Here is an 18,520-nt window from a genome sequence, read left to right on the forward strand (position 1 = left end):
TCTAAAAGTGAGAGCAGGCTTTAGGGAATCCCACAAGCCATCATGTAATGCCTCTTTAGACACCCTGGGCCTCAGGGAGCAAATGGGAGAGACTTCCTCGAGGGAGTTGAGCCTGAGGCAGGTCTACAGGAGATGGTAGGGAAGATGAAATGCTTGCTCAAGGGCTACTCAGTGGAAGGGGTGCCTGGGACCAAGATAATAATACAAATCCCTTATAGAAGTCCATGCAAAAGTCAGCGTATGAGAAAGCTACAAAGACCCGCATTCAAGTTGTGCAGAAACAGGAGAGGCTGAGAACAGAACTACAGCTCTGACTCTGAAGGTGGTCTCTGAAGGTGGTCTCTGAAGGACACATGATGACAAACTAGAACCTTAGAGAAAACAAGATCAATCTGCAAATCCTCTGTCCCCAGAACAAGCTTTCATAACTCTCACCCTGGATTGGCACACATTTCCAGCTTGTGCTGATCAGCAGAATAGCTGGAATCCTAGACCCAGCACATCCTTCTCCTCCTGATCCTAGGGATGGCCCCAGATGTCAGTCAAGTTCCTGCTCCCTAATAGAGACCCCATGAAAGCTCCTAGAATACATGTGTGTGCTTAGTCACTCAGTCGTGCTGACCCTTTTGTGACCCTGTGGACTGTAGCCCGCCAGGCTCCTCTGTCCGCGGAACTCCCCAGGCAAGAATCCTGGAGTAGGTTGCCATGCCCTCCTCCAGGGGATCTTCCTAACCTAGGGATCAAACCCAAGTCTCCTACATTGGCAGGCAGATTTTTTAACCACTGCACCACCAGGGACAGTCATGAAAGCTCCTACAAGCTGGTTATAGGAGGAAGGGAACATATGATCCAGAATTCATAAATGAACCCTGACTCTCACCCTCTCAGGCCTAAGTGCAAGGAATGCCAGAACTTCCCAGAGATCTAGATTCTGACAATAACACCATTATGTACTGAGTCTGATTAATGTTCTCACACTCAGCTCCCAACAGGAAGTAGATAGACCTGGTCTAAGTAGGCTAAAGCCCTCTAAGCCTCAGTTTCCTTGCTTGGAAACTACCTATATTTCAGACTTGGCATTAGGATTGAAGAGATAATATCCATAACTCCTAGAACAAGGCCTGATGCACAAAAGCATTTAACAAAGGGTTAATTTCCTTCCTGCCACACCCAGCTCCCATATCGCCATTCTATCTGCCTCATTGTGTTGTCTCTTTCACAATATTGATTTGCGACAGGAACTGCATTGTTTCCCAGGTGGGGAAAGCTTAAACTTCAGTTGCTTTTGCATGTGACTTTGATGGCAACCCACTCCAGTACTCTTGCCTAGAAAATCCCATGGACAGAGAAGCTTGGTAGGCTGCAGTCCCTGGGGTCGCAAAGAGTCAGACATGACTGGGCGACTTCACTTCACTCACTTGATTTATCTTGGCAAGTGACTTTGATGCTTTCGAAATGCAATGTTGGAGAGTCTCTGGGACAGCAAGGAGATCAAACCAGTCAATCCTAAAGGATATCAGTCCTGAATATTCATTGGTAGAACAGACAAGAACGTGGCTACTGCAGACAAACTACTGAGTTGTCCAACTGGCTTTGTAACCTTAGGAGAGTTGCTTGATTACTGTGTGCCTTAGTTCGCTCTTCTGTACAGTAGGAATCATAATTGTACCTGCTCCACATGATTAAACTTGTAAATATACCTTAAAGCACTAAGAACAAAACTTATATAGTTTTGTTACTATCTTCTTTCAAACTGGAGGGAGGTAGAAAAGGATCAAATCACAGCATCTGGAACAGGGGTCACCTGTAAGCAGGATATATATGTGCCAGAGAGTGGCAAACTGGCCAGCTCAAACTTGAAGTTACTGTGCATCTACTCTGGATATTGAGCTTAACTGGGGTGGGGGAGTCGGTAAGAGATGAATTAAAACACAATAGCAGCAGTTGTATAGCACAGGGAACTCAGCGTGGTGCTCTGTGATGACCTAGAAGGGTGGGATAAGGGTGGCTCAAGAGGGAAGGGATATATGTGTGCTTAGCTGATTCACATTGTTGTATGGCAGAAACCATCACAACATTCTAAAGCAATTATCTGACATTTAAACAAACAAACAACAACAACAACAAAACAATAGCAGGGACTTCCCTGGTGGTCTAATGCAGGGGGCCTGGGTTCAATCCTTGGCCAAGAAACTTGATCCCACATGCCACAACTAAGACCCAGGGCAGCCAAATAAATAATAATTAAATTTAAATAAATACTTATTATTTTTTTTTTTAAGCACAATAGTAGCGTGCTGAATATGAGGGGCCCACATTGTTTTCATTACCCCAAGCTGGTTATCAACAACTTACCTCCTCCATGGTATCTTGGGAACTGGTGATTTTTTTGTTTGTTTTTTAATTTTCATGGTTTCTAATCAAATAGAGTTCCAAACAGCCTGTTAAAGACCTCAGTTGAACTACAGAAGCAGACAGAAATAGCTGAAGAGCATCAGTGCCAACAGAGGGACAGTCTCCGCCCACCATAGAGGGGCCCCACCTAGTAAGGCTGACCTTGACTGGTGGGCTTTAATGAAGCAGGTGGAGTCAGTTTCCATGGTGTGAACACAACAAGACAGGCCTTCCTGCCAAGCCTGAGCACTGCAGATTGCAAACAAGACAGTGAGTATTTTTACATTGCTTCTGTCTTCAGATCTTTACTGCAATTATTTTAGATCATTCATATTTATTAGAACTTCTATTTACTGGCAACTTTTTGACATTGAGACACCTGTCATAAGAAAGATGGAAATTCAAGTGCACAATCAAATTTACAAGGATTCTAGTGTTGGAAATTTTGTTAAATTTTCACAGTTATGGTAGGCTTAGTGTATTGTTTCTGTTTTCTACAAATAAATTTTTGACTTTTTGTAAGAAAGGCACTAATTAATAGTATCACTGATTTTTTAAACAGCTTTTTTGAGATATAATTCACATACCATAAAAATCTGCCTACAATGCAGGAGACCCAGGTTTGATTCCTGGGTCGGGAAGATCCCCTGGAGAAGGGAATGGCAACCCACTCCAGTATTCTTGCCTGGAGAATCCCACAGACAGAGGAACTGGGCAAGCTACAGTCCATGTGGTTGCAAGATTCGGACTTAGTGACTAAACCACCACCACCAGCAGCATAAAATTCACCTCTTTCAAGTACACGGTTCAGTGGTTTTTAATATATTCAAAGTTGTGAAAGTGTCACCCTCCACTACCTAATTTTAGAACATTTCATCACCCCAGAAAGAAATCCTATGCTCCTTAGCTCACTTTCCACCCCCAAGTCATGCTAGTCCTAGGTCACGAATAATCTATGTTCCATCTCTATAAATTTGCCTACTCTGGACATTTCACATACATGGAATCTTACAGCACGTGGTCTTTTGTGACTAGTTTCTTTCACTTAGCATGTTTTCAAGGTTAATGCAAATTGTAGCATGTATCAAGTCCTCATTTTTAAATTATCAAATACTATTCCAATAAAATATGAATATCCCATATTTTATTTCTGCATTCATCTGTTGGACATATTTTCCCACTTTTTGAAGTATTCCGTATTGAATAATACTGCTATAAACATTTGCGTATAAGTGTTTGTGTGGACATATGGTTTCATTTCTTTTAGGTTTACTCCTAGAATTAGAGTTCTGGTCATATGAGAACTCCATGTTTAAGTTTAATCTTTTGAAGAATTATCAACTGCTTTCCAAAGTGACTGCATCATTTTATATTCCCATCACAGAGTATGAGGGTCCCAGTTTCTCCACATCCTCACATTTGTTTTTATTTGTCTTTTAAATTATTTGTTATCCTAGTGGCTGTGAAATGGTGTCTCATGGTGGTTTTGATTTGTATTTATCTGATGACTAATGGGGCTTCCGCATTAGTTCAGCAGTAAAGAATCCACCTGCAATGCAGGCGTTGCATGAGACACAGGTTCAATCCCTGGGTAGGACTATCACCTGGAGGAGGGCACGGCAGCCCACTCCAGTATTCTTGCTGGAGAATCCCATGGATAGAGGAGCCTGGTGGGCTACATTCCATAGGGTAGCAAAGAGTTGGACATGACTGAAGTGACTTAGCACACACACAATAACTAATGATATTGAGCATCTTTTTGTTGCTTATTGGCTCTGTACATTTTTTTTAAAACATCTTCTGTTTATTTCCACTGAAAACTTATACTTGAATTGCAACTTTCCAATAATTTGTGGATTATCCTTGGAATGAAATCATTGCAAAACAAATGGGGCTGATTTTTGCATAAACCTGCTTAAAGGTTTGTGAGAAGGGCAAAGAGGCTCCCAGACACGATGGTGTGACTTTTTGTGACACCTGCAAGTTGGAAATCCTCTAGTACTTCTGTTTGCCATTTCATTTTATCATTGAGCAAATGTTCCAGTGTCAAGGTTTCTGCTAAAACAAGCAAGCCAAAAAGCTAAAACATAACCTGTGTCACCTTTGGTTACTCAGCATATGCATGGAGTACCCACTTCCTGTAAAAGAGGTATCTTTGTCCTGCATGCCCAGAGATTCAGAACCACTTTGGGCTGACACCCAAGTATTTATTCTTCTTTTAAAAATGTATTTACTTTTGGCTGTGTTGGGTCTTAGTGGCAACACACTGGGGTACGTGGACTTTTCTCTAGTTGTAGTTTGCAGGCTTATTTGCCCTGTGAGATCTTTCTGGCCAGGGATGGAACCCCTGTCCCCTGCATTGGCAGGCGAATTCTTAACCACTGGACCATCAAGGACGTTCTGATATAAATCATTTTTAGTGCTTTAATTTCTTTCCAAAACTTAATTGGTTTTTGTTGTTGTTGTTGTTGTTGTTGTTTTTACACTCTGTGTGTACCATGGTGAAGAAAACCTTGACTGCTAGTTCAATTTGGTGTCACAGCTTTGCTTCACGCTAAGGCATCAGCAATTTTCTACATCATTACTTTTGAACCATCAGGCCAAACACCAGCACAGTGAACAAGACCAATGACATTTTAACATTATAATAAAAAAGAATTTTGACCCCATGGATCCCCAGAAAAGTTCCCTGAAGTCCTAACTGTCTACAGACTGTAATTTGAGAACCATGGGTTTGTGTCTCAATGTTGTAAATAATTTAGCCATTTTATTTGTTTGTTTATCTTTCTGGTGGCTAGAGGTAAAGAATCTGCCTACAATGCAGGACACACAGGAGATGTGTGTTTGATCCCTGGGTCAGGAAGATCCCCTGGAGGAGGAAATGGCTACCCGCTCCAGAATTCTTGCTGAAAAATATCTCAGACAGAGGAGCCTGGTGGACTCTTGTCCAAAGGGCTGCAATGAGTCGGACACAGCTGAGCAACCTGGCACACACACCATCTCTTGAATTCGTGTAGCAACAGTAGTTAATTACCTGGTCTGCATCCGGTATAATGGAGAAGGAAATGGCAACTCACTGCAGTTTTCTTGCCTAGAGAATCCCATGGACAAAAGAGCCTGGCGGGCTACAGTCCATGGGGTAGCAAAGAGTTGGCCACGACTGAGCAACTAACACACACATCGAGTATAAACTATTCACATGAATTGTCCTTGTATCCTCACAAGACCCTGGCTAATTATACTCATTCTTTAGATGAGAAAGATGATGTGTACAGAGTTACACAACTAACTCAGGGTCACACTGCTGTCAGTTCAAAGTCAGAGTGGGAAGTGGAAGTGGGAAGTGGTTTGAGGCCAGTTAGCAAATGTCAGCCCTTGAGTTTAGCCTATAATCCTATAGGTAGAAAGGAACTGTTGATAGTTTTTGGATGGGGCATTGGCAGGCACTGACCACATAGTAGGTAAGATCCAAATGCACCCTCAGTAGGGCACACACATGAAGTAACCCTGGATGCAAATGTATGAAGTAAAAAAGAAAGTAAACAGTCGGAACCCTATGGAGTCACTCACTAGGAATCAAGTGTTGCAGAGAATTTCCTAAGTGGCATGCTTTTCCCACAGTTGCTTTTCTTGATCATGGAATTGACCAAACTGTCCGACATGACGAAGCTCCACCAAGCTGTGGCTGCAGGGGACTACAGTTCAGTGAAAAAGATTTTGAAGAAAGGTCTCTGTGACCCAAACTACAAGGACGTGGACTGGAATGACCGAACCCCACTTCACTGGGCCGCGATCAAGGGTGAGTGGCACTGCCTACATATAGGTCCCTCCAAGACCACTGTTCATGAGGTTCCCAGTAGGAAGTCGGTGTGGGGTAGTAGAAAGAACATTTCTTGGAAATCAGATACATGAATGACAGACATTTCCGTCCTGGCACCACCACTTAAACTAGTTGTAGCACCTCAGGCAAGTTATTTAACATCTCTGAGTCTTAGTCTTTTCATCTGTATAATGAGAGCAGTAATGCTGTTTCGCAGTGAAAATTCAGGAAGATAGTGAGTGTGCATTGCCTAGCACGTAGGGACTCTTCACTAATACTAGCCCTCTGTCCTCTTGGACTTTCCTGGTGGCTCAGACTGTAAAGAGTCTGCCTGCAGTGCAGCAGACAGGGTTCGATCCCTGGGTCGGAAAGATCCTCTGGAGAAGGAAATGGCAACCCACTCCAGTATTCTTGCCTGGAAAACCCCATGGTTGGAGGAGCCTAGCAGGCTCCATGCAGCCCATGGGATTGCAAAGAGTTGGACACGACTGAGCAACTTCACTTTCTCTGTCCTCTGTCCTCTTAACCTCTAGCAGAAATGGAGCATCGTTCCTTCCCATAGGACAGGAACTTTGTCTTGTTCATGGCCAGGGGCACGCCTAAGTAGTCTCCGTTATAGGACTAGAGGAGGATGGTGGCAGAAATTTAGCCAAGGGACCTGTGAAGACGTTCAACCATAGAATACCATTAAAGAATGTTAGGAAAGTGTGATAGTCAACTTTGCTTTTCAAATATTTGTTTTGACTCCTGTATGGAGACTGGGCTGGCAGGAAGCAAACCAGAGAAATCAGTTGGGAGAATTTTGCAGAAATTTAAGTACAGTGATGGGAGTCTTACTAAAGCACTTGTCAGGGGAACATTTGCTGTATGCCGGTGTCTGTGCTATGTACTTCTTGCCTTTGATTTCAGCTGTACTTCTCAAGAACTTGGTGAGATAAATGATATTTTATACAAACAAGGAAACCAAACCTCAGCCGTTTGTTTCTCACCTGGGTTGTTGTGGTTAGCAAGCAGTATTTATTCTCAGGTATAAACCCACATCTATATGACTTAGAATGCATGAGCTCTTAATCTGTGCTAGTTTTCACGTAACTGGGACTTAAAGTATTTTTTATTGAGATGTAATTGACATATACTAATTTATCAGTTTTAGTGTCTAACATAATGATTCCATTTTTGTATAAATTGTCAAATACCATGATAAGTCTAGTTAACTTCTGTCACCATATATATTTTTTTCCTTGTGATAACTTTTAAGATGTACCCTCTTAGCAACTTTCAAGTATGCAATGGAGTATTATTGATGATAGTCACCATGGTATATATTACATCCTATTGACATTTATAACTGGAAGTTTGTACCTTTTGACCAGTTCCACCCATCTCACACCCACCCACACCCCAGCACTCTGTTCTCTGTACCTATGAGCTCAGTTTTTTGTTTTTAGCTTCTGCCCATAGTGTGATCATATGATATTTGTCTTTCTCTGTCTGACTTATTTCATTAAGGATCATGCCCCTCAAGGTCCATCCATGTTGTTGCAAAATATTTGGTTTTGCAATCAGCACTGGTACTGCTCAAAGCAGAGGGAAGCTTATGGGTGCCAGCTCAGATGGGGAGTTGGGGAGTGGGTAGAGTAACTTAGGAGAAAAAGCAAATTCCTGGGTGGCATCTGCCAGAATGAGCAAGAGAGGGGAGCATCTTGAAAGGAGCACAGGGAATCCTTCGATGGCTCAGACCCAGAGCAGGAGCAAAGGGGCAAGGGTGGGGCCCTGAGTCCCTGGTAAGAAGACGGAGGACAGAGAAGGGATGATGCCAAGAAACTGGAGGGGCCTCTGGGGCAAATGTCTCCCCCTCTTCTGTGCCACCTAGGCTAGCTCTGGCCTCAGCCTGGCAGAGACACTTTCATCTTAACTTCCTGTTTCTTCTGCGCTCATCTAAGGACACATGGAGGTGCTACAGCTCCTGATAGAACACGGAGCCCGGCCGTGCCTGGTAACTGATGTGGGCTGGACGCCCGCTCATTTCGCAGCTGAATCAGGCCATCTGAACGTGCTCAAAGCCCTCCATGCCTTGCATGCCACTGTTGACGCCCCCGACTTCTTTGGAGACACACCAAAGAGGATCGCACAGATCTATGGGCAGAAAGCCTGCGTGGCGTTCCTGGAAAAGTGAGTTTCCTTTGGCGCTGTGCTCAATGTTCAGTTGTGTCTGACTCTTTGTGACCCCTCGGACTGTACCCCCAGCTAAAAAAGGCAGAGAGACAGGAGCCAGGGACCAAGGTCTTTACCAATTCAGTGGTCTCAGCTTGATGAAAATGAAGTGACAAAATCCAACCAATTGTTGTTTGAATTTTTATTAGTATTTCATTGAAATGACGAGTTTGGGGTGGAAATCATATTGTTTTAGAATATTTAGATTATTATTAAATGTAATATTAAAATCTATTGTTTGGGATTAGCAGAGACACTACTATATATAAACTAGATAAACAACAATGTCCTACTGTATTGCACAGGAAACTATATTCACTATATCTTGTAATATCTTGTAATAACCTATAAGAGAAAAATATCTGAAAAAAGAATATATATATTCATATATGTATATGTAAAACAGAATCAACTTGCTTGTATAGCAGGTATTAACACAACTTTGTAAATCAACTATACTTCCATTTTTTAAAAAGTTATCATTACATTACAGAAAGTAAAAATTAGAGAGGCATGTCAGGCAATTAATCAATTAAAAATATTATTATTTTTCTGGAAAAATCTATTGTTTTAAAATGATGCAGCATTATAATTATTATAACTTTACATGATTATTATAATAATTTTAATAATATACATTTATTATAATTGTTATTTTAGACTATACATAAACTATCTCAGATAAGAGAGGTGGGACACAAATTTGAAAATGGGAGATAGTACAAGATTCTTGGATCCCCCTTCAGATTCTTGAAAAATCTTCAGTCCAGCTGTGTCACCTTAGGCAAATTGCCTCCTTCCAGGTCCTCAGTTTCCTCCTATTTAAAGTGAAGCAGGTGAATTAGGCTGCTATCATCCATAAGTGTCCTTCTACTTTTTAAAATGCCTTCTTACCTGTGACTCTTCTACTTACACACTCACCAAAGTTAAGAACATTTCTCGAACCCACTAATTTTTTTCTCTCAGCCAAGCATTCAGATAGAATTAAGTATCAATTGTGTACATTATTGGACTTCCCTGGTAGTTCAGAGGGTAAAGAGTCTGCTTGCAATGCGGGAGACCCAGGTTTGATTCCCTGGAGACGAGAATGGCAACCCACTCCAGTATTCTGGCCTGGAGAATCCCCATGGACAGAGGAGCCAGGCAGGCTACAGCCCATGGGGTTGCGAAGAGTCGGACCTGACTGAGCAACTTCACTTTCACTTTCACGGACATGAAGGTGATAGCTCTGAGAGGGATGTTGATAAAATTGAAGAATGTATAATCTCGCTGCTTCTCTGGTGGCTCAGGAGTCAAGAATCTGTCTGCAGTGCAGGAGATGTGGGTTCAGTTGCTGGATTGGGAAGATCTCCTGGAGAAGCAAATGGCAACCCACTCCAGTATTCTTGCCTGGGAAATCCCACGGACGAAAGAGTCTGGCAGGCTACAGTTCATGGGGTCACAAAGAGTCAGACATGACAGCAACTAAACAACAGCAACAACATAATCTGGTTAGGCTAATAAGTAATTCATAGTTGAGACAGTAAAGTAGCAGAGTGAGGACAACATTGCTTGAAAACCAAAATGAAATCAAGAGTAAATCTAACTGTAGATTCATTGGAGAATGAGGGTGATAGTGAAATGCCCTCCTCAGAAATATAGTTATCTTCAGAAAATTAAACTGGTAAAAGCTTTGCTTATGATGAGAAGTGGTGTCCCACCTTAAAAATATTCAGAATCATCATTAAGGTGATTTGGGAAATAGAGGCAGAACCTTGAGTCCTAACTTTAAGACTCTCTCTTCTCCCCGATCCTGCTGTCATCGTCTACATTCAATAATCTCCATCTGTTGTAGACCTCAACATCAGCAGCATTGTTTCTGGGACTCTTTATGACTGTAACATACCACCATGTGACCATGACTCCCTGTCTTCATTTTCCCAGTTTTTGAATCCTCATGCAGCTATTTGAGTCCCAGATCTCATCTTATTCAAATCCTTTCCCTTCTATCCTATCACCTCCCTGAAAGTTTCACTATCTTCCTTTGTCTGCCAGCTGGGCACGGCGGGCTAAAAGAAAATTGCACAAGATGAGAACTGTGAGTTCAGTTTTATTTGAGGTCTTACTGAGGACTTTAGCTCAGGAGATACCCTTTCAGTAGCTCTGAGAAATTGATCTCAAGGAGTGGGGGCAGGGCTAATTTATATATGATTTTTTTGGTTAAAGGAATACGTGCAGTCAAGGATACATCTTGGTAAAAGACTACTGCTCATCACAAAGAACAGATGTCATGATTATAGTGCTTTTCTAAGTATGGGAAGATACAAGAATCTTTGGATTCATTAAAATTCCTCTTGAGACACATCTAACTAAAGAACCTGCTTATCCAAAGAACAGAGCATCCTGTTATCATCTTTCATTTCCTGTCAGAAGCACAGAGTACTAAATGAAGTACCCCATCACCTCAATCTCTTCTGTCTGAAGCATAGAGTGCCCTGTGGGTCAGTGACTACAGCAGACTAATCTTTGTAGAATTGGATGGTGGGCAAAACACCCTTTTCTTTTGTTTGCTGTGCCATGATACACTGCTTCTTTCACTCTCTTTCCCCTATTTTTAACTTCCCACCCCCCGGTCCTTCTATAGTATATAACCCAGAATTCCTAGCCTTGGATTGGTCTCTGTCTTCCCCATGCCTGTTCTTGGTCTGCTAGGGGAAAGACCACAAATAAATCAACCAGTAGCACCAGAAGTTCTAAGACTTCTGTCTCCAGCTGAGCCCTTAGTTACTCTGGCCATCGCTTTCTGTCCTTCTCCAATGTTGACAATTCCAAGTCCCCATCACACTTCAGCCTGTCCTTCAGAATATACGCTTTCTACCTCATAGAGAATGTTGAAGTCATGGGTATACATTTTCAAACTCTCAAACTAACATTTTATATATATCTATTCCTTCTTGCTTTCCCATCCATCCTTCTGTGGCAAGTGTTATCCCTCCATATAGATCCTTCATCCAAACCTTTATGTCTCCTACAAGATCATCATTTCCTCATTCTCTGTTGCATCTTTTGTATTTTTAAGTTTTCTCTATTTCTTCTCTTCCCTTCTCTTTGTCTTCTGAACATGCTCAGATAGCTTTTACTAAACAAACACACAAAGAGTTAGAGGTCCTTCTAGTGTCTGCTATGCCTTTCTTCTTCCCTACATTTCTAAGCTACTTGAAAGGTCATCTGTGCAATTGTCCTTACTTCTTCACCCACTCTTCAGGCTTCTTCCCCCATCGTGCTGAATCAGCTCTCCTTCGTGGAGATCTCGCTGCTAAATTAATGGCCTCTTCTCCGTGCACATCTTACCTCCACTTCATCTGGTATTCAGTTGCTCTTCCCTGTTGTTTTATCTGCCACTGCTCTCTTCTGGTTCTCCTACTCGAGGACCATTTCTTCTCATGATTTTTCTAAGCTCCTATTCTTGCATGCCTTTTAGATGCTGGAATTCCTCAGGGACCTGACCTTGGTTCTCCCCTACTGAATGTCTCTGAATAATCTCAGCCCCTCTGTAGTAACCGGTGGGTGAATGACTAGGATACCCGATTGCAGCATAACTCAAGTGGAGGAGTGATTCTTCCATGAAATGGGGAATGAGTGCTATTACCAGGAAAAGTGGGCAGGCAGTGCTGAGCAGACAAATACAACAAAAGTCAACCACATCACGTGTAAGTCATTTCTATTTACCATCTCCTATGAGGAACTTCGCTTGTGACAGCTGGGGCTTAGAGGGAAGGAATTCTGGTTAAGGAGAAATTAATCTGGATCCCAAAAGCTCGCTAAGACTTGAAGTTGGAAATGCGAGTTGGATATGAGGAAGTGGAGAGACAGAGGCGGGATGAGTGACCCTGGCAGAACGGAGACTTCACAGTGGAGAGGAATGGAGAAGAAGTCTGGATGGGTGAGCAGGCGAGTGGATGTGAACTCATCAGAGGACTGGCAAGGTGAAACAGACGCTCCAGCTAAGTTACTCCTATAGGGGAAGAGGTGGCATGATGCTGTGCAGGCTGGAATGAATGTACCTACCCCATAGGCAAGGAGATCACATAAGGAATTTTTTAATGCTTCATTTTGCAAGTAGGTGAGGTCATGGACTAGGATGATGAAGAGAAAAAAAATATAAAAGAATATCAAAAGCAGCTTAGACAAGATTTGACTGTTTTCAGAATATTCTAGGTATCCTAGTGGAACAATCAACTTTCGATTCAGCTTTTCTCCTTTTTCTTTTCAAAAGTGTTAGTTTCCCCATATAGTTATTTTAAGTTGATATGTTGTATTTTTGTTTCATTCAATTCAATAAATTTTCTTTTTTTTTCTGGCCACACAGCACGCAGGATCTTGGTTCCCCTACCAAGGATGGAGTCCATGTCCCCCACAGCAGAAGGGCGAGTCTCAACCACTGAACTGCCAGGGAAGTCCTTGATTCAGCTTCTCTTAAGTTGTAAATCTCTCATTCAACAACATTGTAAATCAACTCTACTTCAGTAAAATTTAAGAAAACAATTTTTGAGCCCTACTATATGCGTGGCAGTGGATCTCTGGTGGTTTAGACAGCTAGGAATCTGCCTGCAATGTAGGAGATGCAGGTTCTATCTCTGGGTCGGAAAGATCCCCTAGAGAAGGGAATGGCAACCCACTCCAGTATTCTTGCTTGGAAAAATCCCTTGGACAGAGGAGCCTGGCGGGCTACGATCCATAGGGTTGCAAAGAGTCGGACACAACTGAGGGACTAACACTTTCACTTTCACATGCATGGCATTGAACTGAATACTAAAAAGGATGTAACGATGCAGCAAATACAATGCTGGGCAATAAGAAGCTCTCTATCTCAGAGAGGAGATAACTTGTTGTATAAACAACACTAACACGAGATAGAAAGTGACAGAGGTCAAAAGAGCAGGCTGGAGGAGGGATGCTGTGTGGTCTGAATATGGAGAGGTCCCTTCCATCTTGTTGGGGGCACAGGGGCTGGGGGACAAGCTGGTTTGCTATCCACTGAATGAATGGTGCGTTTCATCATGCTTTGCACTTAAAATACTGTTTGCTCTGGCTGTACGATCATCTATCCTCTCAAATTGCATTTGTCCTCATACTGACTCAAATACTATCTCTGTGAACTGGCTTTCACCAGTGTCCTTAAAGAAGTCACAGACTCACCTTTGGCCTCATATACAAAACAGTATTTTTTGTATGCTTCCCATTGTCTATGCATATCTGATGATCAGTTCATCTATTTTTCTATCACCTATTCTATGATTTATATATACATGTATATATATATATATCTCATTTGTATATATATCATCTAACTATGCTTTACATAAATCTATCTATACATACAACATATACATGACTGTGAGTAATTTTTATTTTCTTCTCTACATATTTCTGTACTTTAAAATTTTCTACAATGAACAGACACAGCTTTTATAATCAGTGAAATATGCCATTAAAAAATAAATGATAGGACTTCTCTGGTGGTCCAGTGGTTAAGACTTCGCCTTCCATTGCAGGCGATTCAAGCTAAGATCCCACATGCTAAAATCCCACATGCCTCACAGCCACAAAACCAAAACCTAAAACAGGAGCAATATTGTGCATATGTGCTAAGTAGCTTCAGTCGTGGGTCACTCTTTGTGACCCCATGGACAGTAGCAAATTCAATAAAGGCTTTAAAAATAGTCCTGGTCCACATTTAAAAAAAAAATCTTTAAATAAAATAGACAAATGAAAGAAAACAGTCTTCTGATCTCAGAGGGAGAGCAGTGAGCAGTCCTTAAGCGAAATCTTAGTTCCCTGCCCAGGAATTAAACCTGGGTAACCTGGAATCAAGATTGCCGGGAGAAATATCAATAACCTCAGATATGCAGATGACACCACCCTTATGGCAGAAAGTGAAGAGGAACTAAAAAGCCTCTTGATGAAAGTGAAAGAGGAGAGTGAAAAAGTTGGCTTAAAGCTCAACATTCAGAAAACTAAGATCATGGCATCTGGTCCCTCACTTTATGGGAAATAGATGGGGAAACAGTGGAAACAGTGTCAGACTTTATTTTTGGGGGCTCCAAAATCACTGCAGATGGTGACTGCAGCCATGAAATTAAAGACGCTTACTCCTTGGAAGGAAAGTTATGACCAAGCTAGATAGCATCTTAAAAAGTAGAGTCATTACTTTGCCAACAAAGGTCCGTCTAGTCAAGGCTATGGTTTTCCCAGTGGCCATGTATGGATGTGAGAGTTGAACTGTGAAGAAAGCTGAGCGCCGAAGAATTGATGCTTTGAACTGTGGTGTTGGAGAAGACTCTTGAGAGTCCCTTGGACTGCAAGGAGTTCCAACCAGTCCATCCTAAAGGAGATCAGTCCTGTGTGTTCATTGGAAGGACTGATGCTGAAGCTGAAACTCCAATACTTTGGCTGATGAGAAGAGTTGACTCATTGGAAAAGACCCTGATGCTGGGAGGGATTGGGGGCAGGAGGAGAAGGGGACGACAGAGGATGAGATGGCTGGATGGCATCACCGACTAGATGGGCATGAGTTTGAGTAAACTCTGGGAGTTGGTGATGGACCAGGAGGCCTGGCATGCTGTGGTTCATGGGGTCGCAAGGAGTCGGACATGACTGGGCGACTGAACTGAACTGAACTGAACCTGGATGAAAGCCAAGAGCTCTAGCCACTACTCACCAGGGGCTAGAGGCTAGAAGCAAAGTGGCCCTGGGCTCTTGCCCCTGTTTGAAAACAAGAATGTTTCAAGGAGGCAAAAGCTGTACAAAAAGTATGAAGTTTATTATTAGAGACACAGCACAATGTATGGGAGAGCACACAGGAAAATAGTTTGTTTATCTAACTCAGAAGCAGAGCAGAGATACACACTCAGAGAGAAAGGGAATGGGCATCCTCTCTTGTGAGGAGGAGCGCAGTAAGTCAGACGCTAGGCGGAGATACACACCCAGAGAGGAGTGAGGCGTTCTGAGCAAGGCGGGGCGCTGTGTGGAGGTGATGTGAATCACTTACATAGGATAGTCCTTCCGGGTCTTTGTTTACCTTTGGCCAATTATCTTGTTTCTCTTTTCACCCCTGATGGTCCCTGAACCCTCCCCAAGAAGCATGAGCAACTTTTTTCTAAGATGAATCCCATCGTACAGACCTGTGGGTGCATGTCCACACTTATTATGGGGTCAGGTCCCCTCCCTTTTCCACCCTCAAGAAGCCTTCCTGCGTACGTGCAAACAGGAAAGTCTTCCTTGACCAGTATTGATGTGAGCATTTAAAAAATGAGCAGGGCCTTCAAGCTAAGAGCTTGTCTTTGATTCTACGAACGTCTGACCCAGGCACCCCATTCTTCTCCGCCTCAAAGTATTGATAGTTTCTTTAATGTCTGAGACCTCTTTAAGTGTACACTTGGAAATGTTCGAACTTGGCCTCATTTCTCCTTGCGTGGATGGCCTGGGTGCCCAGGCCGCATGCAGAGGGCAGGGGAGAGGCCTCTCCACAGACTGGGCACGCTGTCCGACCCTGGGGTCGGGGACTGAGAGCTGGCTTCCCTCTCCTAGGGCTGAACCCCAGTGCCGGGAATATCGCCAGGCTGCCAGGCTGATGGGGCTGCAACTTGATCAGCGAGATGAAGACTGGGATGCCAAGAAGAGGGAGCTGGAGCTGTCTCTTCCTTCCTGGAATAAAAAGACTAATAAGAAAAAGAGCAAGAAAACTGGAGGCCCCAGCAGGCTCAGCAATACCAAGGAGAGGGGAGCATGAGAGGCCCGCCTCCCGGGGACTGGAGGTGTGTTACCTGCTGGGAGACTTTCCACGGTGCCCGACTAGATGTTATAAGGTATGTGTTGTCGTGGCATGATTTTACTCCTAGATCCTTAATTACCCACATGGCTTTGACTGGTAGCTCCTGATCTATCATTCAGTCAAGAAGTCTGGCCTGGGTACTCTATACACATGGGCTGTCACCTCCATGCCAATACCTTGTTGTCTCCAAAAACTACCAAGAGAGGACAAATATCAGCTGTTTGCATTTTGTCATCCGTGATTTGCACTGTCAGCATCTCCTGAGCTTCTATATGCAATTATAGAATTTCAGGGGCAAAGAAAACTTCTGCTAAGGAAACTTGGTTGTTTCAATGGGGAAAAAAAAAAGCAACAACAAAATCTCAGGAATCTCCAACATTCTCAGGTCAGTTAATCTATGGGAAAAAATTATTTGTTGTCGTATAGACCAACAAAAGAAGTGAAGAGATGTAGCTTTGAATTTCCAGATGTGTGTGTGTGTGTCTGTGTGCCTGTGTGTGTGTGTAGGTCGGGTAGAAGCCCACAGTCTCAACAGGGCCAATTTTACCAAAGATCCCTTCTATACAAGAGAAACAATTTGGCCATAAGATTAGCTCAGTAAAAACTTGAAAACCTTAAATTAATTTTATTCTGCTTAATAATGAGAGCTGATGTAAAATTATGGAACTTGTAAGTATAACTTTACTTGATCAACTGTATATTTTAGGATATCTAAGTATAGATCAGGTATTTCCAATGAAAATGATGCATCCAAATTGAGATATGCTATAAATGTGAAGTGCAGATGGTAATTTTAAGACTTAGAATAAAAAATGTAAAATAGTTCATCAATAATTTGATTGCAGGTTGAAATATAATATTTTGAATGTTGGGATTAAATAAAACATTTTACTAACATGAATTTTGCCTTTCTCCTTTCAGTTTTTTAAAAATGTGGCTAGTGGAGTGTTTAAAATTACATAGGTGGCTTCATTTTTTTACCTTATGAGCCAGTACTACAGTAGAAACAGACAATAGTTAGAATCTCCACTAAGTAGCTGATCTAGTGCCCTTGAATTGGCTACCCCACATTCTAAGTTTACTAATTTTTCTGCCTAAATCAATATCTTGAGGCACCTGACATCATGTTAATTACATGCTCCTTGATGCTTATATAAATACAGGTTGAATTTTCGGAAATAAATAAACACCTGAGCGTCTTACAGGAAAGCAGTGTAGCTGTGGAGGACACCTTGTCTAGTTTTCATCCCTCTGGAGCATCAGTTTTCTTTCTCTCATCCCTGCAGTTTACAGAGGTGGTTCCTGCTTGCCATCCTTGTATGGGTCCTCAACAAGCAGCAGCTCCAGCTGGACCAGTGCATTTTCTTCTGGGAGTGTGAATGGGGATACCCTGGGCTTACTGGTTTTGAGAGGGTAACAGGCAGGAAGGCCAAGGGTCTCCAAACGGAGGAAATAGGCTGCAAGTGTCAGACATTTTTCTCTCTCTCTCTTAAACGACAGGAGGAAGCAAATTACTAGTGTTATATTTTTTCCCCTTCTCTATACAAATTTAAAAAGAGGTTTCTTTTAAAATTCTCTGTTGCCATTATGACACCTGGTTCCACCTGAACTTAACTTTTCTCAAATCTTATGGAAATGTTTGTCTTAAGCTATGTTAACGAACAACATACTTGCCCTAGATTCTGTCCTCAGAACAGAGGACAGAACCCAAGACTCTAAGTTCTGATCCTAAGACTCAGAACTGACTTGACAAACCAGTATGATTTACTCATGCAAGTGTTCTCTTAAGCTATATTAATGAGACTGTATTTACTTGGAAAGCTGCCTTTCTTCAAGATTCATGTCAATCATATTATGGCCCGGGGACAACTCCCCTGGTGCTATTGTTACCTCAAAATGCATGTTGTGGGTGAGGGCCCTGGTGCTGAGTTTTGAGACATTTCCCTTCTCTAATTAGCAGGCCGTTAGTAGCTATATAACATCTGGTTAAAGACTAGCAGGGGCCTCCAACTAATAAAATAAAATTAAAAAAAAAAAAAAAGACTAGCAGGGGGGCAATCTTTCTGCCTCCTTCTGATGTCTATGTGAAAAGCCTTCTCTATCTCTTTTATACTTTAATAAAACTTTATTACACAAAAGCTCCGAGTGATCAAGCCTCATCACTGGCCCCAGATTGAATTCTTCTCCTCCAGGGGCCAAGTATCCCAGCTTCTTTCATGGCTCAGCAACAACCTTTCAGTTCTAGAGGATGAGGCTAAACTCAGGGGACTTGTGGGGGG

General features: G+C 42.4%; 1 protein-coding gene across 1 annotated transcript; it reads left to right on the forward strand.

The window, feature by feature from the left end:
- Positions 1 to 2,629: 2,629 nt before the first annotated feature.
- On the forward strand, positions 2,630 to 16,991 carry ANKRD66 (ankyrin repeat domain 66). The gene is made up of 4 exons (XM_065913099.1): positions 2,630 to 2,664; positions 6,016 to 6,193; positions 8,158 to 8,386; positions 15,998 to 16,991. Exons 2-4 carry the CDS (start codon positions 6,031 to 6,033, stop codon positions 16,197 to 16,199), a joined length of 594 nt encoding a protein of 197 aa, XP_065769171.1. The 5' UTR covers positions 2,630 to 2,664; positions 6,016 to 6,030; the 3' UTR covers positions 16,200 to 16,991.
- Positions 16,992 to 18,520: the final 1,529 nt, after the last annotated feature.

The sequence above is a fragment of the Muntiacus reevesi genome, chromosome 20 (genome assembly GCF_963930625.1).
Source record: "Muntiacus reevesi chromosome 20, mMunRee1.1, whole genome shotgun sequence".
In the NCBI taxonomy this organism is placed as follows: domain Eukaryota; kingdom Metazoa; phylum Chordata; class Mammalia; order Artiodactyla; family Cervidae; genus Muntiacus; species Muntiacus reevesi.

What these genes read in the sequence shown, in the direction of transcription:
- ANKRD66 (XM_065913099.1), top strand. Translation starts at nt 6,031, where the DNA reads ATGGAATTGACCAAACTGTCCGACATGACGAAGCTCCACCAAGCTGTG. An exon ending in TCACTGGGCCGCGATCAAGG is followed by an intron (nt 6,194 to 8,157) that starts GTGAGTGGCACT and finishes CGCTCATCTAAG; the next exon opens with GACACATGGAGGTGCTACAG. An exon ending in TGCGTGGCGTTCCTGGAAAA is followed by an intron (nt 8,387 to 15,997) that starts GTGAGTTTCCTT and finishes TCCCTCTCCTAG; the next exon opens with GGCTGAACCCCAGTGCCGGG.